The sequence below is a fragment of the Sinohyriopsis cumingii genome, unplaced genomic scaffold, assembly GCF_028554795.1.
Source record: "Sinohyriopsis cumingii isolate HCF-2022 unplaced genomic scaffold, ASM2855479v2 utg000160l, whole genome shotgun sequence".
Classification (NCBI taxonomy): domain Eukaryota; kingdom Metazoa; phylum Mollusca; class Bivalvia; order Unionida; family Unionidae; genus Sinohyriopsis; species Sinohyriopsis cumingii.
In genome coordinates, this window is record NW_028315873.1 from 9,026,568 (window position 1) to 9,052,122 (window position 25,555).

General features: G+C 34.8%; 1 protein-coding gene across 4 annotated transcripts in view; it reads right to left on the reverse strand.

The window, feature by feature from the left end:
• The window catches only part of LOC149774741 (uncharacterized), a 51,701-nt gene that overhangs the window by 20,465 nt on the left and 5,681 nt on the right, over window positions 1-25,555 (reverse strand). For 3 of the 4 annotated variants that reach the window (XM_089944765.1, XM_089944766.1, XM_089944764.1), the window contains exons 4-8: window positions 21,688-21,756; window positions 17,195-17,271; window positions 14,509-14,559; window positions 9,097-9,170; window positions 7,313-7,432 (exon numbers count right to left, since the gene is read on the reverse strand). In XM_089944765.1, the coding sequence (XP_089800891.1) occupies window positions 7,313-7,432; window positions 9,097-9,170; window positions 14,509-14,559; window positions 17,195-17,271; window positions 21,688-21,756 (391 nt within the window). The remainder of the gene's footprint in view (window positions 1-7,312; window positions 7,433-9,096; window positions 9,171-14,508; window positions 14,560-17,194; window positions 17,272-21,687; window positions 21,757-25,555) is intronic. The other variant, XM_089944767.1, reaches the window with a different exon arrangement.

Here is a 25,555-nt window from a genome sequence, read left to right on the forward strand (position 1 = left end):
AATCAGCATCTATTGAGACTTTTCATTTACACAGGCTAATTCCCACATCCCCTATAAGCATGTATTGAGACTTTTCATTTATACAGGCTAATTCCCACATTCCTATCAGCATGTATTGAGACTTTTCATTTACACAGATTAATTCCCACATCCCCTATCAGCATGTATTGAGACTTTTTATTTATACAGGCTAATTCCCACATTCCTATCAGCATGTATTGAGACTTTTCATTTACACAGAATAATTCCCACATCCCTTATCAGCATGTATTGAGACTTTTCATTTACACAGGCTCATTCCCACCCCCACCACATCAGCATGAATTGAGACTTTTCATTTGCACAGGCTAATTCCCACATCCACTATCAGATGTATAGAGACTTTTCATTTACACAGGCTAATCCCCGCACCCCCTATCAGAATGTACTGAGACTTTTCATTTACACAGGCTAATTCCCACATCCCCAATCAGCATGTATTGAGACTTTTCATTTACACAGATTAATTCCCACATTCCTATCAGCATGTATTGAGACTTTTCATTTTACACAGGCTAATTCCCATATCCCCTACCAGCATGTATAGATATTTTTCATTTACAGATTAATTCCCACATCCCCAATCAGAATGTACTGAGACTTTTCATTTACACAGATTAATTCCCACATCCCTTATCAGCATGTATTGAGACTTTTCATTTTACACAGGCTAATTCCCACATCCCCTACCAGCATGTATAGATATTTTTCATTTACAGATTAATTCCCACATCCCCAATCAGAATGTACTGAGACTTTTCATTTACACAGATTAATTCCCATATCCCTTATCAGCATGTATTGAGACTTTTCATTTACACAGGCTCATTCCCACCCCCACCACATCAGCATGTATTGAGACTTTTCATTTGCACAGGCTAATTCCCACATCCACTATCAGATGTATAGAGACTTTTCATTTACACAGGCTAATCCCCGCACCCTCTATCAGCATGTACTGAGACTTTTCATTTACACAGGCTAATTCCCACATCCTCTATCAGCATGTATATAGACTTTTCATTTACACAGGCTAATTCCCACATCCCCAATCAGCATGTATATAGACTTTTCATTTACACAGGCTAATTCCCACATCCCCTATCAGCATGTATTGAGACTTTTCATTTACACAGGCTAATTCCCACATTCCTATCAGCATGTATTGAGACTTTTCATTTACACAGATTAATTCCCACATCCCCTATCAGCATGTATTGAGACTTTTCATTTACACAGGCTAATTCCCACATCCTCTATCAGCATGTATTGAGACTTTTCATTTACACAGATTAATTCCCACATCCCCTATCAGCATGTATTGAGACTTTTCATTTACACAGGCTAATTCCCACATCCTCTATCAGCATGTATTGAGACTTTTCATTTACACAGGCTAATTCCCACATCCTCTATCAGCATGTATTGAGACTTTTCATTTACACAGATTAATTCCCACATCCCCAATCAGCATCTATTCAGACTTTTCATTTACACAGGCTAATTCCCACATCCCCTACAAGCATGTATTGAGACTTTTCATTTACACAGGCTAATTCCCACATCCTCTATCAGCATGTATTGAGACTTTTCATTTACACAGATTAATTCCCACATCCCCAATCAGCATCTATTGAGACTTTTCATTTACACAGGCTAATTCCCACATCCCCTATCAGCATGTATTGAGACTTTTCATTTACACAGGTTAATTCCCACATTCCTATCAGCATGTATATAGACTTTTCATTTACACAGTCTAATTCCCACATCCTCTATCAGCATGTATTGAGACTTTTCATTTACACAGGCTAATTCCCACATTCCTATCAGCATGTATTGAGACTTTTCATTTACACAGGCTAATTCCCACATCCCCTATCAGCATGTATTGAGACTTTTCATTTACACAGATTAATTCCCACATCCCCTATCAGCATGTATTGAGACTTTTCATTTACACAGGCTAATTCCCACATCCTCTATCAGCATGTATTGAGACTTTTCATTTACACAGGCTAATTCCCACATCCCCTATCAGCATGTATATAGACTTTTCATTTACACAGGTTAATTCCCACATCCCCTATCAGCATGTATTGAGACTTTTCATTTACACAGGCTAATTCCCACATCCTCTATCAGCATGTATTGAGACTTTTCATTTACACAGGCTAATTCCCACATCCCCTATCAGCATGTATTGAGACTTTTCATTTACACAGATTAATTCCCACATCCCCTATCAGCATGTATTGAGACTTTTCATTTACACAGGCTAATTCACACATCCTCTATCAGCATGTATTGAGACTTTTCATTTACACAGATTAATTCCCACATCCCCTATCAGCATGTATTGAGACTTTTCATTTACACAGGCTAATTCCCACATCCTCTATCAGCATGTATTGAGACTTTTCATTTACACAGATTAATTCCCACATCCCCAATCAGCATCTATTGAGACTTTTCATTTACACAGGCTAATTCCCACATCCCCAATCAGCATGTATATAGACTTTTCATTTACACAGGTTAATTCCCACATCCCCTATCAGCATGTATTGAGACTTTTCATTTACACAGGCTAATTCCCACATTCCTATCAGCATGTATTGAGACTTTTCATTTACACAGGCTAATTCCCACATCCCCTATCAGCATGTATTGAGACTTTTCATTTACACAGATTAATTCCCACATCCCCTATCAGCATGTATTGAGACTTTTCATTTACACAGGCTAATTCACACATCCTCTATCAGCATGTATTGAGACTTTTCATTTACACAGATTAATTCCCACATCCCCTATCAGCATGTATTGAGACTTTTCATTTACACAGGCTAATTCCCATATCCTCTATCAGCATGTATTGAGACTTTTCATTTACACAGATTAATTCCCACATCCCCAATCAGCATCTATTGAGACTTTTCATTTACACAGGCTAATTCCCACATCCCCTATAAGCATGTATTGAGACTTTTCATTTATACAGGCTAATTCCCACATTCCCTATCATCATGTATATAGACTTTTCATTTATACAGACTAATTCCCACATTCCCTATCAGCATGTATTGAGACTTTTTATTTATACAGGCTAATTCCCACATTCCCTATCAGCATGTATAGAGACTTTTCATTTATACAGACTAATTCCCACATCCCCTATCAGCATGTATTGAGACTTTTCATTTACACAGCTTAATTCCCACATCCTCTATCAGCATGTATTGAGACTTTTCATTTACACAGGCTAATTCCCACATCCCCTATCAGCATGTATTGAGACTTTTCATTTACACAGGCTAATTCCCACATCCTCTATCAGCATGTATTGAGACTTTTCATTTACACAGGCTAATTCCCACATCCCCTATCAGCATGTATTGAGACTTTTCATTTACACAGGCTAATTCCCACATCCTCTATCAGCATGTATTGAGACTTTTCATTTACACAGGCTAATTCCCACATCCCCTATCAGCATGTATTGAGACTTTTCATTTACACAGGCTAATTCCCACATCCTCTATCAGCATGTATTGAGACTTTTCATTTACACAGATTAATTCCCACATCCCCTATCAGCATGTATTGAGACTTTTCATTTACACAGGCTAATTCCCACATCCCCTACAAGCATGTATTGAGACTTTTCATTTATACAGGCTAATTCCCACATTCCCTATCATCATGTATATAGACTTTTCATTTATACAGACTAATTCCCACATTCCCTATCAGCATGTATTGAGACTTTTCATTTACACAGGCTAATTCCCACATTCCTATCAGCATGTATTGAGACTTTTCATTTACACAGATTAATTCCCACATCCCCTATCAGCATGTATTGAGACTTTTCATTTACACAGGCTAATTCCCACATCCCCTATCAGCATGTATTGAGACTTTTCATTTACACAGATTAATTCCCACATCCCCTATCAGCATGTATTGAGACTTTTCATTTACACAGGCTAATTCACACATCCTCTATCAGCATGTATTGAGACTTTTCATTTACACAGATTAATTCCCACATCCCCTATCAGCATGTATTGAGACTTTTCATTTACACAGGCTAATTCCCACATCCTCTATCAGCATGTATTGAGACTTTTCATTTACACAGATTAATTCCCACATCCCCAATCAGCATCTATTGAGACTTTTCATTTACACAGGCTAATTCCCACATCCCCAATCAGCATGTATATAGACTTTTCATTTACACAGGTTAATTCCCACATCCCCTATCAGCATGTATTGAGACTTTTCATTTACACAGGCTAATTCCCACATTCCTATCAGCATGTATTGAGACTTTTCATTTACACAGGCTAATTCCCACATCCCCTATCAGCATGTATTGAGACTTTTCATTTACACAGATTAATTCCCACATCCCCTATCAGCATGTATTGAGACTTTTCATTTACACAGGCTAATTCACACATCCTCTATCAGCATGTATTGAGACTTTTCATTTACACAGATTAATTCCCACATCCCCTATCAGCATGTATTGAGACTTTTCATTTACACAGGCTAATTCCCATATCCTCTATCAGCATGTATTGAGACTTTTCATTTACACAGATTAATTCCCACATCCCCAATCAGCATCTATTGAGACTTTTCATTTACACAGGCTAATTCCCACATCCCCTATAAGCATGTATTGAGACTTTTCATTTATACAGGCTAATTCCCACATTCCCTATCATCATGTATATAGACTTTTCATTTATACAGACTAATTCCCACATTCCCTATCAGCATGTATTGAGACTTTTTATTTATACAGGCTAATTCCCACATTCCCTATCAGCATGTATAGAGACTTTTCATTTATACAGACTAATTCCCACATCCCCTATCAGCATGTATTGAGACTTTTCATTTACACAGCTTAATTCCCACATCCTCTATCAGCATGTATTGAGACTTTTCATTTACACAGGCTAATTCCCACATCCCCTATCAGCATGTATTGAGACTTTTCATTTACACAGGCTAATTCCCACATCCTCTATCAGCATGTATTGAGACTTTTCATTTACACAGGCTAATTCCCACATCCTCTATCAGCATGTATTGAGACTTTTCATTTACACAGGCTAATTCCCACATCCCCTATCAGCATGTATTGAGACTTTTCATTTACACAGGCTAATTCCCACATCCTCTATCAGCATGTATTGAGACTTTTCATTTACACAGGCTAATTCCCACATCCCCTATCAGCATGTATTGAGACTTTTCATTTACACAGGCTAATTCCCACATCCTCTATCAGCATGTATTGAGACTTTTCATTTACACAGATTAATTCCCACATCCCCTATCAGCATGTATTGAGACTTTTCATTTACACAGGCTAATTCCCACATCCCCTACAAGCATGTATTGAGACTTTTCATTTATACAGGCTAATTCCCACATTCCCTATCATCATGTATATAGACTTTTCATTTATACAGACTAATTCCCACATTCCCTATCAGCATGTATTGAGACTTTTTATTTATACAGGCTAATTCCCACATTCCCTATCATCATGTATATAGACTTTTCATTTATACAGACTAATTCCCACATTCCCAATCAGCATGTATTGAGACTTTTCATTTATACAGGCTAATTCCCACATTCCCTATCATCATGTATATAGACTTCTCATTTATACAGACTAATTCCCACATACCCTATCAGCATGTATTGAGACTTTTCAAGATGGAATGTGAATGTGTAAAACACTCATCCTCCTTACATTCTCCCTTATCCTGACTTGGGGCCCATTTTGACTCTCATCCTGACTTGGGGCCCATTTTGACTCTCATCCTGACTTGGGGCCCATTTTGACCTTCATCCTGACTAGTGGCCTAATTTGACCTAAATACTCATCCTCCTTACATGTCTCCCTTATCCTGACTTGAGGCCTATTTTGACCCTTATCCTGATTTGAGGCCTATTTTGACCCTATACTGCAAGAATGTGCACACACACACATTGTAACAAAAACTCCCTGATATCCATCATCAGTCCTTCCCAATAATCAATAAACACGCTGTCTACAATACATTCATGTACTGTCCCACAAATAGGATATTTTGCAGTGACCAACCTAGCCAAATGTACCACTTCTGTTGTCCAAGTCGGAGTTGAAAAACAGATTTAAGTGTTATTTATAATTCATATTCTCATTATTATTAGTAAATGTAAAGTTGATTATAGATCAAAGCTGAACTGAGGACATTATCAATAGTTCTGTCCATCTCAAACAATCTTATCCATAAAAGTGGACTTCATCTTTTTTTACCTGTCCACATCTGCATCAATGTGCAAGCTATATGCAGTACAAGTTTGTCTACAGCCATTACCTTAGCCATCTCTGAATTATTTTAGTTTAAACTAAAGTTTTACACTCTATATTAAGGTGAGGAAATTTTCAATTAATGTTTACTATTTGAATGTCACATCAGTAGTCACCATATGCTGCTTTGACTTTGCCTCTCATTATTTTATTCATATGTGTCATATTGGAAAGTTTTATCATCAGGGTCTGAATGTTGTGTGAAAAATTTGGCTCAGCCACATGTAATCTTGCTGCAGCCTCATGTATACTTGATCAAGTCTTGTCTAATACAAAACTGGGGAATGTAAGGTTGTTGTAAAACCTTATAACAGTGGTTTTTCTGCATGTGAAATACAGATTTTCTCTGTCTGATTTCAAAAACCTTGAAAGCTAGAGTATATATCCAAATTAAATTATACCTGTTGTCAAAAACATATCAATATATGTTTCACACTCTGCATCTGAACTGACCAAAAACATATGTAACCAACCTAACAACTACAGATTTATATGTAACCAACCTAACAACCACATATGTAACCAACTTAACAACCACATATGTAATTAGCACGTTTAAAATTTAGGATAAATTCAACCATTGGAATCTTACACCCAATCATGCAAACTAGATTGTTTTAAAATTAGTGTTTATTTCAATTATCAGACTGTAATTTAAGCAATCATCAGCATGAAAAGCTTGAGCCAAGTTTGAACTTAACATTGTAATTTTTAATCAACACCGGACATGGACACTTCCACTTCTGGCCATTACTTACTTTTTTTTCTCATATACATTAATGTGGTACACATTCAAAACTTTATTTGTCTTATGAAAACTTACATTATAAATTTTTATAAGAGAAAATGACAACATTATCTAGTCCTACTGCAATAAATCACCTTGGATACAGCTGAGCATAAAACTGGGATACCAGTGCCCCCAACTCAGCTCCAACAAAAACAAATGGCTTTGGCTGCTGACTGGACTTGGTCAGAAGGTGTTGTAGATCATCTACCATCCTGCAATACAAGTTATATTATACAATTACTGTATCTATATGCTTATATAGGTTGTGTCCAACTGCAAACAACATTGACTTTGATAAAGATCTATGCTGGTTGTTCAACTGATTGCCTCTAGCAAACTGCACAGACCAAAGCTGCTGGCTTAGTATGCACAGACCAAATCTGCTGGTTTAGTGTGCACTGGCAGATCTGGGATCCTGGCTTAGTATGCACTGGCAGATCTGGGATCCCGGCTTAGTATGCACTGGCAGATCTGGGATCCCAGCTTAGTATGCACTGGCAGATCTGGGATCCTGGCTTAGTATGCACTGGCAGATCTGGGATCCTGGCTTTGAATGCACTGGCAGATCTGGGACTATGTTGCATGCAAATGGATCAGACTACATGCAAGTATATCCCGTAAGCTCAGGTATCCAGACTTTACTCAAAATAAGAAACAAAAAAAGACAAATGAAAAACATGTAAGATCCACTGGAGATAAAAAATATGATGCCACAAAAAACCTGAAAGAGCTTGTCAAAGTTATTTTAATCGCAAAATGAAACTAATCAGGAATCATGTTCTCAAAACTTAATCAAACACAAGCATAGGCTTAAGCGTTAAGAATGCAATTAGAATTTTCAGGACTTACATAACATAAACACTTTAAAAAAATTTAATTTCCCTTGGTCAAGCACTTGCTGCTTAATGATGATGACAATGTCTAATATAAAAAGTCCAAGTTCAAAAGGTGAAGCAAAAAATGCATGTAAAATCCACAATTTCCATGATAATCAAGTCATCTACATAGGAAAAGAAATATGCCTACAAAATCTTGTTTGTCTTTGTCATGTTTAGTTTTTGTGTCACCATGGTAACAAGCTTCCTAGAATGTACAGGACAGATGTATGGCTGTATATGTGGAAGGACAGACACAAAATAGCTGTATATATGTGTGTTTAATTTCAGTCATATCGCTATGATGTCTACAGTGTGACAGTTTATAGTGATGTCTAGCACGGGGCATCATGCTGCTGACATGTAGCATGATGTCCCACTCTATCACATTGTCCTGACACAAGGCCGACCAGTCCCAACACTAACCTCTTAATGCTGAGCACCTAGCAAGGCAGCTGTTAGTACTATTTTCATAAGTTTTTGGTATGACTTGGCTGGGATTCGAACCCGCAACCTCCTGCATCTGAAGCAGATGCTCTAACCATTAGGCCACCGGAGTGGTAGCTATATGTAAAACAGATGTATAGCTGTATGTATGACAGGATGGACAAGACAGCTGTATGTATGGTGGGATGGACAAGACAGCTGTACAGATGTATTTATGGTGGGATAGACAAGACAGCTGTATGTATGGTGGGATGGACAAGACAGCTGTATGTATGGTGGGATGGACAAGACAGATATACATATGCATCTATGGTGGGATGGGCAGGACAGATGCACATCTTTAAGTATACACATATGAATGGACAGACAGAAGTATAGCTTTATTTATGTATGATGGGATGACAAATATATGCATGTGTGGACAGACGAATGGAACCAAATAAAGATTTTCAAGCTTTCAGGGTATACTAAGCTAGTAACAATAATGTATGTGCCCAGGTTTTCATTATAGATCCACATGTGTACCAAGGTAATGCTATCGGAATTGTAATTACCTTTCTACTGTATAGGGGGTCCATTTGTTTTTGTAGTTACTCTGTCCATCCTGTCCATCGGCATCTGTATGATTCTGCAGGGAAAGAAAAAGTTCACTGAATTAATCACTTTCTCCCTAAAATGATTGGATATTATTTTTTAACTTCCTTCTCATAATATCTACTATGTGACCACTGAATGGACTACTGATATGGTAACTTTGAAAGAAAACAAAGTCTGTTCAAATGTAGGTATCGATTAAACAAGATTTCAAATAAAAGTATCAGCATCAAACAAAATGGATGATCAATAGCAAAAACTATAATTAAAAAAATCAAAATGAAATATATGCAATAATCTCCTGAAGTTTATATGTGAAGAAAAATGTACAAGTTTCCTTCATTTTCATCAATTACTGTTTCAGATACTTCTATTTATATCTATCTGTGTCTACTATGTCACCATATGTGTTTACCAAATTATGTCTAATATGTTACCATACATGTGTATCAAATAATGTGGTTGTCATCATAATTATACCAAATAATGTGTCTGTCAAATGATGTGTTTGTCATCATAATGATACCAAATGATGTGTTTGTCATCATAATAATACCAAATTATATGTCTTTCATCATAATGATACCAAATAATGTCTGTCATCATAATGATACCAAATAATGTCTGTCATCATAATAATAACAAATAATGTGTCTCTCATTACAATGATACCAAATTATATGTCTGTCATCACAATGATACCATATAATGTGTCTGTCATCACAATAATACCATATGATGTGTCTGCCATCATAATGATACCATATAATGTGTCTGTCATCACAATGATACCATATGATGTGTCTACCATCATAATGATACCATATGATGTGTCTGTCATCATAATGATACCAAATGATGTGTATGTCATCACAATGATACCATATAATGTGCCTGCCATCATAATGATACCATACGATGTGTCTGTCATCATAATGATAACAAATGATGTGTCTGTCATCACAATGATACCATATAATGTGTCTGCCATCATAATGATACCATATGATGTGTCTGTCATCATAATGATAACAAATGATGTGTCTGTCATCACAATGATACCATATAATGTGTCTGCCATCATAATGATACCATATGATGTGTCTGTCATCATAATGATAACAAATGATGTGTCTGTCACCACAATGATACCATATAATGTGTCTGCCATCATAATGATACCATATGATGTGTCTGTCATCATAATGATACCAAATGATGTGTCTGTCATCACAATGATACCATATAATGTGTCTGTCATCATAATGATACCAAATGCTATGTCTGTCATCACAATGATAGCAAATAATGTGTCTGTCATCATAATGATAGCAAATAATGTGTCTGTCATCATAATGATAGCAAATAATGTGTCTGTCATCATAATGATACCAAGTAATATGTCTGTCATCACAATGATACCAAATAATGTGTCGGTCATCATAATGATACCAAATTATGTCTACTATGTCACTATATTTGTGTACCAAACAAAGTGACTATGTCACCATATTTGTGAACCAATTTTTATGCTGTGCCACCATATCTGTGTACCAGTGTGTCTACTATGTCACCATATTTATGTACCAACAGTGTGTTTATGTCACTATATTTATGTACCAATAGTGTTTATGTCACTATATTTATATACCAACAGTGTGTTTATGTCACTATATTTATATACCAACAGTGTGTTTATGTCACTATATTTATGTACCAACTGTGTATTTATGTCACTATATTTATGTACCAACAGTGTTTATGTCACTATATTTATGTACTAACAGTGTGTTTATGTCACCATATTTATGTACCAACAGTGTGTTTATGTCACTATATTTATGTACCAACAGCGTGTTTATGTCATTATATTTATGTACCAACAGCGTGTTTATGTCACTATATTTATGTACCAACAGTGTGTTTATGTCACTATATTTATGTACCAACAGTGTGTTTATGTCATTATATTTATGTACCAACAGTGTATTTATGTCACAATATTTATGTACCAACAGTGTGTTTATGTCACTATATTTATGTACCAACAGTGTTTATGTCACTATATTTATGTACCAACAGTGTGTTTATGTCACCATATTTATGTACCAACAGTGTGTTTATGTCACTATATTTATATACCAACAGTGTGTTTATGTCACTATATTTATGTACCAACTGTGTATTTATGTCACTATATTTATGTACCAACAGTGTGTTTATGTCACTATATTTATGTACCAACAGTGTTTATGTCACTATATTTATGTACCAACAGTGTGTTTATGTCACCATATTTATGTACCAACAGTGTGTTTATGTCACTATATTTACGTACCAACAGCGTGTTTATGTCATTATAGTTATGTACCAACAGCGTGTTTATGTCACTATATTTATGTACCAACAGTGTGTTTATGTCACTATATTTATGTACCAACAGTGTGTTTATGTCATTATATTTATGTACCAACAGTGTGTTTATGTCATTATATTTATGTACCAACAGTGTATTTATGTCATTATATTTATGCACCAACTGTGTTTATGTCACTATATTTATGCACCAACTGTGTTTATGTCACTATATTTATGTACCAACAGTGTGTTTATGTCATTATATTTATGTACCAACAGTGTATTTATGTCATTATATTTATGCACCAACTGTGTTTATGTCACTATATTTATGTACCAACAGTGTGTTTATGTCACTATATTTATGTACCAACAGTGTGTTTATGTCATTATATTTATGTACCAACAGTGTGTTTATGTCATTATATTTATGTACCAACAGTGTATTTATGTCATTATATTTATGCACCAACTGTGTTTATGTCACTATATTTATGTACCAACAGTGTGTTTATGTCACTATATTTATGCACCAAGCAATGTGACTACCATGTTACCATAGTTGTGTACCAAACAACATGTCTACTATATCACTGTACTTGTGTACCAATATGTCTACTATGCCACCATATCTGTGTACCAATGCGTCTATTATGTCACCATATTTGTGTACCAAACTAAGTCTACTATGTCACCATATTTATGTACCAAAAATATGTTTATGTCACTATGGGGGCACTCACTAGTTATTATGTACTTTTTAGAGAGCGATGTATGTAAAGTGAAGCTGTTTGCATTTGAAATATGCACAATGGAGAGAATGTTGGCATACCTCTATGATACATTAATGTAATGTGGATATTGTACCCTTGTGCTCCAAAAATCAGCCTGAATTTTTCTAAAGTACACTATCCTTAGCAGCTTAGCAGGAAAATGAATTTTGATAGACTAGACAATACCAACTTCTGAAAGTACAATAAATGAATTACCAAATATATAAAAATGTTAAAAAAAAGTTATTGGCTCTTTTTTTATATACAATTTACCACTGAAGTTCAGGAAGTGAAAATGGCCAAGTGGAGCTAGCACTATGTAACGTGCACATCTGGAGTAAGGCCAAGCTGTATACTCTATAACCCATATTACACCCTTCAATCATACACCAAAAATAAAGGAAATTAAAGGTTCTTTGAACTATACCTAAGATATACATGGTCTTTTTTTTAAATAGCAAGTATAACCAGTGAGGAAAGCCATGGAAATTCTTTTTCTTTAAAATTCTAACCCTATGCAAAATATGAAACTGTAGAGCCCTACCTACATGTATGTACTAAACAATGTGTCTACCATATCTCCATATATGTGTACCAAATGTTTGTTATGTCACCATATATGGATACCACACTGTGTGTCTACCTAAACACCATATTTGTGTACCACATTATGTGTCTACCTAGTCACCATATTTGTGTACCACATTATGTGTCTACCTAGTAACCATATTTGTGTACCACATTATGTGTCTTCCTAGTAACCATATTTGTGTACCACATGATGTGTCTACCTTGTCACCAAATGGAATGCATATTCATGTTCATACTGACCTTTCATGGACCCAAGTTCTTATCTATTCTTCAGGTCAAAGTGAATTTTAACCCTTATAGAAATATTACCACCAGGTATAGATTCTATAACTGAATTTTAACCCTTATAGAAATATTACCACCAGGTACAGATTCTATAATTTAATTTTCACCCTTATGGAAATATTACCACCAGGTAAAGATTCTATAACTGAATTTTCATCCATATAGAAATATTACCACCAGGTAAAGATTCTATAAATGAATTTTCATCCTTATAGAAATACTACCACCAGGTAAAGATTCTATAATTGAATTTTAACCCTTATAGAAATATTACCACCAGGTATAGATTCTATAATTTAATTTTCACCCTTATGGAAATATTACCACCAGGTAAAGATTCTATAATTGAATTTTCATCCATACAGAAATATTACCACCAGGTAAAGATTCTATAAACGAATTTTCATCCTTATAGAAATACTACCACCAGGCAAAGATTCTATAATTAAATTTCATCCATACAGAAATATTACCACCAGGTAAAGATTCTATAATTGAATTTTCATCCTTATAGAAATACTACCACCAGGTAAAGATTCTATAATTGAATTTTCATCCATATAGAAATATTACCAACAGGTAAAGATTCTATACTTGAAATTTCACCCTTATAGGAATATTACCACCAGGAATAGATTCTATAATTGAATTTTCATCCATATAGAAATATTACCACCATGTATAGATTCTATAATTAAATTTTCATCCATATAGAAATACCACCCCAGGTAAAGATTCTATAATTGAATTTTCAACCACCTCATAGCATTTCCATCCATTGTATAACATAATTAATTTCTATGAAGATCGTTACCAGTGAGGAATCCATAACTATATTAGATACAGATCATTGCTGTCTGGTAGGGAGGGGAATTTCTATATATAGAATTTTAACACCTGCACAACCTTCCGATTCAAAGGTTTAAAGCCCATTAAAAGATTTATTTGTTTAACTAGGTTAAGTTTCAAATGGTGCAGGAAGGAGTAGGGGTTAATAATAACCCATGCCTGATGACAACCCATGGTTGATGATTGGTCTATGCTAGACAATAAACCCATCCCATCTGTACATAATTGTATCAACTATTTATTTAGGACACAATTCTCTAATAATAAACCCACACTCACACTTTTTGACACATTTAAATGGCTGGAATCCTGGTTATATCATGGTAGAAAAACTGTATGCAAGCAACTTTTGATAGCCCAGTGTTCAAACTGTATGCAAGCAACTTTTGATAGCCCAGTGACCAAACAACTTTTGACAGCCCAGTGGCCAGTGACATGACCTAAAATGAGCAGGAACTTTCTTCCTCTTACTGTCCAGTGCTACATACCTGGTGCTATTTACCTGGTGCTACATACCTGGTGAGGCCTGTCACTGAAACCAAGGCCTGCTCTGTCATATACACACACCTAGAAACAAAAATAATAAACATAATAAGAAGTATTCAGATGAAAACGCCACAGCAATATTATTTATCATTCAGAAGAAGTAGTGATAACAACATTGTCGTCATGGAATTAGATCAGCACCATTTTTACTTAACACTAACAAGACAAAACATCATGTTAATATTACTTTCCATTTTTACTAAACACTAACAAGACAAAACCTCATGTTAATATTACTTTCCATTTTTACTTAATATTAACAAGACAAAACCTCATGTTGATATTACTTTCCATTTTTATACTTAACATTAACAAGACAAAACATCATGTTAATATTACTTTCCATTTTTACTTAATATTAACAAGACAAAACATCATGTTGATATTACTTTCCATTTTTACTTAACATTAACAAGACAAAACATCATGTTAATATTACTTTCCATTTTTACTTAATATTAACAAGACAAAACATCATGTTGATATTACTTTCCATTTTTATACTTAACATTAACAAGACAAAACATCATGTTAATATTACTTTCCATTTTTACTTAATATTAACAAGACAAAACATCATGTTAATATTACTTTCCATTTTTACTTAACATTAACAAGACAAAACATCATGTTAATATTACTTTCCATTTTTACTTAATATTAACAAGACAAAACATCATGCTGATATTACTTTCCATTTTTATACTTAACATTAACAAGACAAAACCTCATGTTAATATTACTTTCCATTTTTACTTAATATTAACAAGACAAAACATCATGTTAATATTACTTTCCATTTTTATTTAATATTAACAAGACAAAACCTCATGTTAATATTACTTTCCATTTGTATTTAATATTAACAAGACAAAACATCATGCTAATATTACTTTCCATTTTTACTAAACACTAACAAGACAAAACCTCATGTTAATATTACTTTCCATTTTTACTTAACACTAACAAGACAAAACATCATGTTAATATTACTTTCCATTTTTACTAAACACTAACAAGACAAAACATCATGTTAATATTACTTTCCATTTTTACTTAATATTAACAAGACAAAACATCATGTTAATATTTCTTTCCATTTTAATTTAATATTAACAAGACAAAACATCATGTTAAAATTACTTTCCATTTTTACTTAACACTAACAGGACAAAACATCATGTTAAAATTACTTTCCATTTTTACTAAACACTAACAAGACAAAACCTCATGTTAATATTACTTTCCATTTTTACTTAACACTAACAAGACAAAACATCATGTTAATATTACTTTCCATTTTTACTAAACACTAACAAGACAAAACATCATGTTAATATTACTTTCCATTTTTACTTAATATTAACAAGACAAAACATCATGTTAATATTTCTTTCCATTTTAATTTAATATTAACAAGACAAAACATCATGTTAAAATTACTTTCCATTTTTACTAAACACTAACAAGACAAAACCTCATGTTAATATTACTTTCCATTTTTACTTAACACTAACAAGACAAAACATCATGTTAATATTACTTTCCATTTTTACTAAACACTAACAAGACAAAACATCATGTTAATATTACTTTCCATTTTTACTTAATATTAACAAGACAAAACATCATGTTAATATTTCTTTCCATTTTAATTTAATATTAACAAGACAAAACATCATGTTAATATTTCTTTCCATTTTAATTTAATATTAACAAGACAAAACATCATGTTAAAATTACTTTCCATTTTTACTTAACACTAACAAGGCAAAACATCATGTTAATAATACTTACCATTCATAACGAATAGCAATAACAATATTTCAAGATGACTGATGTGGTGGACAAAATGGAAGTCAGATTGGCAGCATTTCAAATAAACCAACAAGACATCATAAGAAGTTTTAAGGTGAAAATACCATACTGACATGAAAACAAATTTCCTATATTGACACAACAACAAATTTCCTATATTGACACAACAAATTTCCCATATTGACACAACAACAAATTTCCCATATTGACACAACAAATTACCCATATTGATATGACAACAAATTTCACATATTGACACAATAAATTTCACATATGGACATAACAATTTTCCATACTGACACAACAACAAATTTCCATACTGAAACAACAACAAATTTCCCATATTGACACAACAATAAATTTCCCATACTGACATAACAAATTTCCCATACTGACACAAACACAAATTCAGCAGAATCAGTAATAACAAACTTGTAAGATATTCAAGACGGTCAATGTCATTGCTGTATGGAATATCAGACCAACGTAATTTTCATACAGGACCTTGCATTCACAAGAAACTTCAACTGTAATGATTCTCCATTCTAGATGAGTAGAAATAACAAGATTTTCAAGATGGCCCCTAAACGATCCAACTATAATTCATAGAAAGTCTTTTTCTGAAAACCCCATATTGATATGCCCATCCATTCTAGAGTGATGGATGTCTGAGCAGTACCATTTTCATCTGGAACCAATAACATCATGGAATTAATGGATGCATAAAGTTTCATGGGAATCATCCAAGTAGTTTCAGAGTTGTGATATTAAACATGTGCTAACCAATGGACGGACAAAAGTCAACAGACTATACCATAAGCTTTTCTGGTCTACCTACTCTAGAGTACATGGCTAGTTTGGTCCACACCAAGGTCCAAACATCAGACGTCATACCTGTAGGAGCATCCATGACAACTGCAGGAGACAAAATTAAAGACATTTTTACTTTTAAAAAAAAGCATTACAGGAAATGCCATGTGTCATTACCTTTAAGCATGCAATAAAACACCACTGAAATATCATGAGTCATTATACCTCAGCATGAAATAAGATGCTATTGAAATGCCATGAGTCATTATATCTCAGCATGAAATAAGATACTATTGAAATGCCATGAGTCATTATATCTCAGCATGAAATAAGATACTATTGAAATGCCATGAGTCATTATATCTCAGCATGAAATAAGATACTATTGAAATGCCACGAGTCATTATGTTTAAGCATGAAATAAGATACTATTGAAATGCCATGAGTCATTATATCTCAGCATGAAATAAGATACTACTGAAATGCCACGAGTCATTATGTTTAAGCAAGAAATAAGATACTATTGAAATGCCATGAGTCATTATATCTCAGCATGAAATAAAACACCACTGAAATATCATGAGTCATTATACCTCAGCATGAAATAAGATACTATTGAAATGCCAAGAGTCATTATATCTCAGCATGAAATAAGATACTATTGAAATGCCATGAGTCATTATACCTCAGCATGAAATAAGATACTATTGAAATGCCAAGAGTCATTATATCTCAGCATGAAATAAGATACTATTGAAATGCCAAGAGTCATTATATCTCAGCATGAAATAAGATACTATTGAAATGCCACGAGTCATTATGTTTAAGCAAGAAACAAGATACTACTGAAATGCCATTATGTCATTATGTTTAATCATAAAATACATTAACCAATCTTTGATAAAATACAACACAGCAAATTGGATCCATGAATATTATAAGATTTAATGATTAGCTAAATATAAATTTTTAAAGTCAATAATCTTTCCCTAAATAAAGTTTTTTTTTGGCTGAATTATTAAAACATAACTGCCCTGAAAATATTATGATTCATGTTAGCCTGACTCTAATGGCATTCAACCTTAAAAGCTTACTGTTTTTACACAAGGCTACTTTATCCTGGGGTATATTGCAACAAAGGTTGTGCAATAATAGGTATATGTCATGAAAACCATAAAATTATTTCATATATTTTATATTTTCAAATAATCAGTTTCATGTAACAAAATGACTAAAACCCTGACAATGTTTCAGAAACTGGTCAATGTGTTTTTTGTATTCTTATATAATGCCAATCAATTATAACCTTCAGCAATCCAAATCCTTTATTCAGCATTATGACCTGATCTGGCAGAACATAATGCAAGTCTAATTTGGCCCTCTGATATCTGGCCATGTATTCAGCATCCTGACCATGATCTGAGAGAACTTTATGCTAGTCCCTGGTGGCCATGTATTCAGCATACTGACCATGATCTGACAGAACATTATGCTAGTCCCTGGTGGCCATATATTCAGGATACTGACCATGATCTTAGAGAACATTATGCTAGTCCCTGGTGGCCATGTATTCAGCATACTGACCATGATCTGACAGAATATTATGCTAGTCCCTGGTGGCCATGTATTCAGCATACTGACCATGATCTGAGAGAACATTATGCTAGTCCCTGGTGGCCATGTATTCAGCATACTGACCATGATCTGAGAGAACATTATGCTAGTCCCTGGTGGCCATGTATTCAGCATACTGACCATGATCTGAGAGAACATTATGCTAGTCCCTGGTGGCCTCGTGTTCAGCAAACTGACAATGATCTGAGAGAACATTATGCTAGTCCCTGGTGGCCATGTGTTCAGCATATTGACCATGATCTGAGGAAACATTATGCTAGTCCCTGGTGGCCATGTATTCAGGATACTGACCATGATCTGACAGAACATTATGCTAGTCCCTGGTGGCCATGTGTTCAGCATACTGACCATGATCTAACAGAACAATATGCTGGTCCCTGGTGGCCATGTATTCAGCATACTGACCATGATCTGAGAGAACATTATGCTAGTCCCTGGTGGCCTCGTGTTCAGCAAACTGACAATGATCTGAGAGAACATTATGCTAGTCCCTGGTGGCCATGTGTTTAGCATACTGACCATGATCTGAGGAAACATTATGCTAGTCCCTGGTGGCCATGTATTCAGGATACTGACCATGATCTGACAGAACATTATGCTAGTCCCTGGTGGCCATGTGTTCAGCATACTGACCATGATCTAACAGAACAATATGCTGGTCCCTGGTGGCCATGTATTCAGCATACTGACCATGATCTGAGAGAACATTATGCTAGTCCCTGGTGGCCATGTATTCAGCATACTGACCATGATCTGAGAGAACATTATGCTAGTCCCTGGTGGCCATGTATTCAGCATACTGACCATGATCTGAGAGAACATTATGCTAGTCCCTGGTGGCCATGTATTCAGCATATTGACCATGATCTGACAGAAGATTATGCTAGTCCCTGGTGGCCATGTATTCAGCATACTGACCATGATCTGAGAGAACATTATGCTAGTCCATGGTGGCCATGTATTCAGCATACTGACCATGATCTGAGAGAACATTATGCTAGTCCCTGGTGGCCATGTATTCAGCATACTGACCATGATCTGAGAGAACATTATGCTAGTCCCTGGTGGCCATGTATTCAGCATACTGACCATGATCTGAGAGAACATTATGCTAGTCCCTGGTGGCCTCGTGTTCAGCAAACTTACAATGATCTGAGAGAACATTATGCTAGTCCCTGGTGGCCATGTGTTCAGCATACTGACCATGATCTGAGGAAACATTATGCTAGTCCCTGGTGGCCATGTATTCAGGATACTGACCATGATCTGACAGAACATTATGCTAGTCCCTGGTGGCCATGTGTTCAGCATACTGACCATGATCTAACAGAACAATATGCTGGTCCCTGGTGGCCATGTATTCAGGATACTGACCATGATCTGAGAGAACATTATGCTAGTCCATGGTGGCCATGTATTCAGCATACTGACCATGATCTGAGAGAACATTATGCTAGTCCCTGGTGGCCATGTATTCAGCATACTGACCATGATCTGAGAGAACATTATGCTAGTCCATGGTGGCCATGTATTCAGCATACTGACCATGATCTGAGAGAACATTATGCTAGTCCATGGTGGCCATGTATTCAGCATACTGACCATGATCTGACAGAACATTATGCTTGTCCCTGGTGACCATGTATTCAGCATACTGACCATGATCTAATAGAACAATATGCTAGTCCCTGGTGGCCAATGTTCAGCATACTGACCATGATCTGAGAGAACATTATGCTAGTCCCTGGTGGCCATGTATTCAGATTACTGACCATGATCTGAGAGAACATTATGCTAGTCCCTGGTGGCCATGTATTCAGCATACTGACCATGATCTGAGAGAACATTATGTTAGTCCCTGGTGGCCATGTATTCAGCATACTGACCATGAGCTGACAGAACATTATGCTAGTCCCTGGTGGCCATGCCTTACTCATTAGCAATTATGCTATGCCGGCACTGTTGCTCTCCAAAGAAAATGTAAAATTTCAGGTGGTGATTTGCTTCAGCAAATGCTGCAAACTGGACAATTATTTTTTTTATAGACATGTTTCATTTGTTAATGCAAGTTGCAGCCAATGATTAGCATAGATCATATCTGAGTTTGTGCTAATAATACAAGGAATATGATTGGTTCCAAAAACAAGTGGCAAATATTCAACAATTAGCATAGATGAAATCTGTATTAGATTTAAAAGAAAATTCTCACAGACAAAGGTTAATAACTGAAGAAAACACATGTTGACAATGGGTAAGACTGAACAAAATTATTGAAATATCCAGAAAATGAAATTACATGGGGAAACCATTGCCTAGTCCACAAAATAATTCAACATTTCAGTGCAAAATATCAGAAATTTTAGGTAACCTTAAATCAGGATTTTTAACTGCTCCGTTGTGTATATTAAACTTTGATTACAAAATGAGTCCTTGTAACCTATTTATCTCAAAAGTTACCAATTAGCGGGACTCAAAACTTGCATTTATTATACCTCAATCCAACTCAACCCCATCTATAAAATATACATAAATGATAATTTGTATATGATCGTTAATAAACTGGAGTGAATCTAGCCAAAAACATCTATGTACTGACAAGAATATTTTCTACTGTTACTGCATATGCTGGCTTATATGTAAATTTTTAATAACTGACTTTGCTTTTAGCACAAAGTTCTCTGTGGACTAACATCACCAGCCACAGACTTCATGCTGTACAAAATGGGCATGTTTTGGGGAGATTTATATTTGGCTTGCAATACCAGATTTTTTCTATTGTGGTCTATATGCTGAGACCCAAACTGCATCATGCAAATGTTTCTTGTGTTTTGTTTTTTTAAATCTTGACTTATAAGGTAGTAGAGTGTACATATTATAATGGAATACCTGTAGGAGGGTCTTTTCCTTGACAGGCTAAGAAGAGTTTCTGTCCCCAGCCAATGTCATACAGCTCTCCTACAACATCATAAAATTCATTTTTTATTTCATGTTGAATATCAATAACTGAGAGAATGCTGTGAATTAAAATGACTCTATTAAAACTGCATGAACTGCTACATGGTATGTATTAGAACTGCATGAACCACTACATGGTATGTATTAGAACTGCATGAACCACTACATGTTATGTATTAGAACTGCATGAACCACTACATGGTATGTATTAGAACTGCATGAACCACTACATCGTATGTATTAGAACTGCATGAACTACTACATGGTATGTATTAGAACTGCATGAACCACTACATGGTATGTATTAGAACTGCATGAACTGTTACATCATATGTATTAGAACTGCATGAACCACTACACCATATGTATTAGAACTGCATGAACTGTTACATCATATGTATTAGAACTGCATCAACCACTACATGGTATGTAATAGAACTGCATGAACTGTTACATCATATGTATTAGAACTGCATGAACCACTACATGTATTAGAACTGCATGAACTGTTACATGGTATGTATTAGAACTGCATGAACTGTTACATCATATGTATTAGAACTGCATCAACCACTACATGGTATGTATTAGAACTGCATGAACTGTTACATCATATGTATTAGAACTGCATGAACTGTTACATGGCATGTATTAGAACTGCATGAACCACTACATGGTATGTATTAGAACTGCATGAACCACTACATGGTATGTATTAGAACTGCATGAACTGTTACATGGTATGTATTAGAACTGCATGAACCACTACATGGTATGTATTAGAACTGCATGAACCACTACATGGTATGTATTAGAACTGCATCAACCACTACATGGTATGTAATAGAACTGCATGAACCACTACATGGTATGTATTAGAACTGCATGAACCACTACATGGTATGTATTAGAACTGCATGAACTGTTACATGGTATGTATTAGAACTGCATGAACCACTACATGGTATGTATTAGAACTGCATGAACTGTTACATGGTATGTAATAGAACTGCATGAACCACTACATGGTATGTATTAGAACTGCATGAACCACTACATCGTATGTATTAGAACTGCATGAACTGTTACATGGTATGTATTAGAACTGCATGAACCACTACATGGTATGTATTAGAACTGCATGAACTGTTACATGGTATGTATTAGAACTGCATGAACTGTTACATCATATGCATTAGAACTGCATGAACCACTACATGGTATGTATTAGAACTGCATGAACCACTACATGGTATGTATTAGAACTGCATGAACTGTTACATGGTATGTATTAGAACTGCATGAACCACTACATGGTATGTATTAGAACTGCATGAACCGCTATATGGTATGTATTAGAACTGCATGAACTGTTACATCATATGTATTAGAACTGCATCAACCACTACATGGTATGTAATAGAACTGCATGAACCGCTACATGGTATGTATTAGAACTGCATGAACTGTTACATCATATGTATTAGAACTGCATGAACTGTTACATGGTATGTATTAGAACTGCATGAACTGTTACGTCATATGTATTAGAACTGCATGAACCACTACATGGTATGTATTAGAGCTGCATGAACCACTACATGTTATGTATTAGAGCTGCATGAACCACTACATGTTATGTATTAGAACTGCATGAACCGCTACATGGTATGTAATAGAACTGCATGAACCACTACACCATATGTATCAGAACTGCATAAACCACTACACCATTTGTATTAAAACTGCATGAACCGCTACATCGTATGTATTAAAACTGCATGAACTGCTACATTGTATGTATCAGAACTGCATGAACCGCTACATGTTATGTATTAGAACTGCATGAACCACTACATGTTATGTATTAGAACTGCATGAACCACTACATGGTATGTATTAGAACTGCATGAACCACTACATGGTATGTATTAGAACTGCATGAACCGCTATATCGTATGTATTAGAACTGCATGTTGTATGCATTAAACTGTACGTATAGCTGTCATATGTATTAGAACTGCATGCTGTATGCATTAAAATGCATGTATAGCTGTCATATGTATTAGACCTGCATGAACCGCTACATCGTATGTATTAGAACTGCATGCTGTATGCATTAAACTGTCAGATGTAAGAAGCTACAGGCTTTCTAAAATTCAACAAATAATGTATTTCCTTAGAATAACGAATAACAATGGAAAAAAGGAACTCAAGGTATTGCTAATTAAATCCCAAATAATCCTAGAATTACAGACATACATTCTAATGATTAAAGTAGAAATGCAAATAAAATCCAACACTGGAAGTTTGATGTGCCTGTAGTGGCTTTTGTAGTGGTGATGTGCAAAAAGTCTTTTGTTGGATTACAATAATACAATCCAAGAATAAATTATTATTTGAAATTTCACTATAAATTCAAGTCGCTATTTCCAAAAGGGTTATTTTTTTTTAGCACTTTGCATTTCCAGTGAATAAATAATTCGAATAAATATAACTCCTGCCCAAAAATGAAGTACTGGACACATCAAAAATACAACTGATTCTGCTCAGATCTTATTGCACAAAAGAATAATTTCTAGAAAAACAAGATTATAAAGTCCTCTATTTGACCTCAGGTCATAATTAACATTTTTCCAATAACAACTATTATCTAATGGAAAAAACGTTCCCGATGTTCCCAATGTTTATTTGATTAAATAATTATAATAAAGAACATGGTAAACACGAAGTCCTTGACACACAGATAAAGATAATACATGTAATGCTAATAATTAACCCATACACACAGAGAATATTTTAGCTATGTACGCCACTCCCTTGATAACTCGTGCCCTGATAACTCGCGAACCCACTTATAATGCAGGGTCAGGCATGGATCCCATTTTTTAAGCCATAAAATACAAACAAAATTGATCCCATTTCTTGAACTTGAAGAAAATCGCAATCAAAATTGCTAACTGAAACAATGATATATCATTCGTTTTATGGTCAAAAACGGTTTATTGGACCTGGAAATTTTAATCAACATTTTGAAATCATCAACTTTTAATGAAAGTCACATAATTAGTTACATTTTCTTTCCAAACGACATTCTTGGTATAATTAAAGACATTTAAAGAAAATGTTACTGACACGAAGTGTAGGCAGTACATTAATATTTAAATGACAATTAAATAATTTTTATTTTTTAATTTTATCTTTTAGTTCCTCTTAAGTGTAATCATCATAAATGCAATGTGTATTAAACATAAAATGTGTCAATCTACCATAACAGCTATGTCCACAAGCGTTTCTCCAAGAACCTAATTAAGTGCCGACCATGCTTTCATAACTGACTTGTAGAAGCATTTGTTGTATTGTTGCACTGAATTAAAAGCTGGCTTCCTTTATATTATCACGTTAATTATGTATTTTGAATCAAATAAAGGAGGTGGAATAAAAGAAAAGTTAAAAGACATGCAAATCCGTCTTAAATTCTAGCAGCCCCCGCCATATGTCGGGTGACCTCACTTCAGTTGATCAGTCGAAAACTGTTATAAATGTTATTGTGTATGGAATATAATTAAACTACTTTAAATTAACCAACTCAATATTATCTGTGATCAAAGACATCTAGGCAACCAAGCAAAACAAATACTTCTTAAAACAATGAACTTGGTTTCACAGATATGGACCATTGTGGGCAAGGGAGTTTCATTGAATTCCCAAACTGGCACTTAGAGATATCCTCAAGGATGATAAGAAGTTTCACTATTTACTTTCAATGAAATCACGATATCAATACTGTAATAACTGA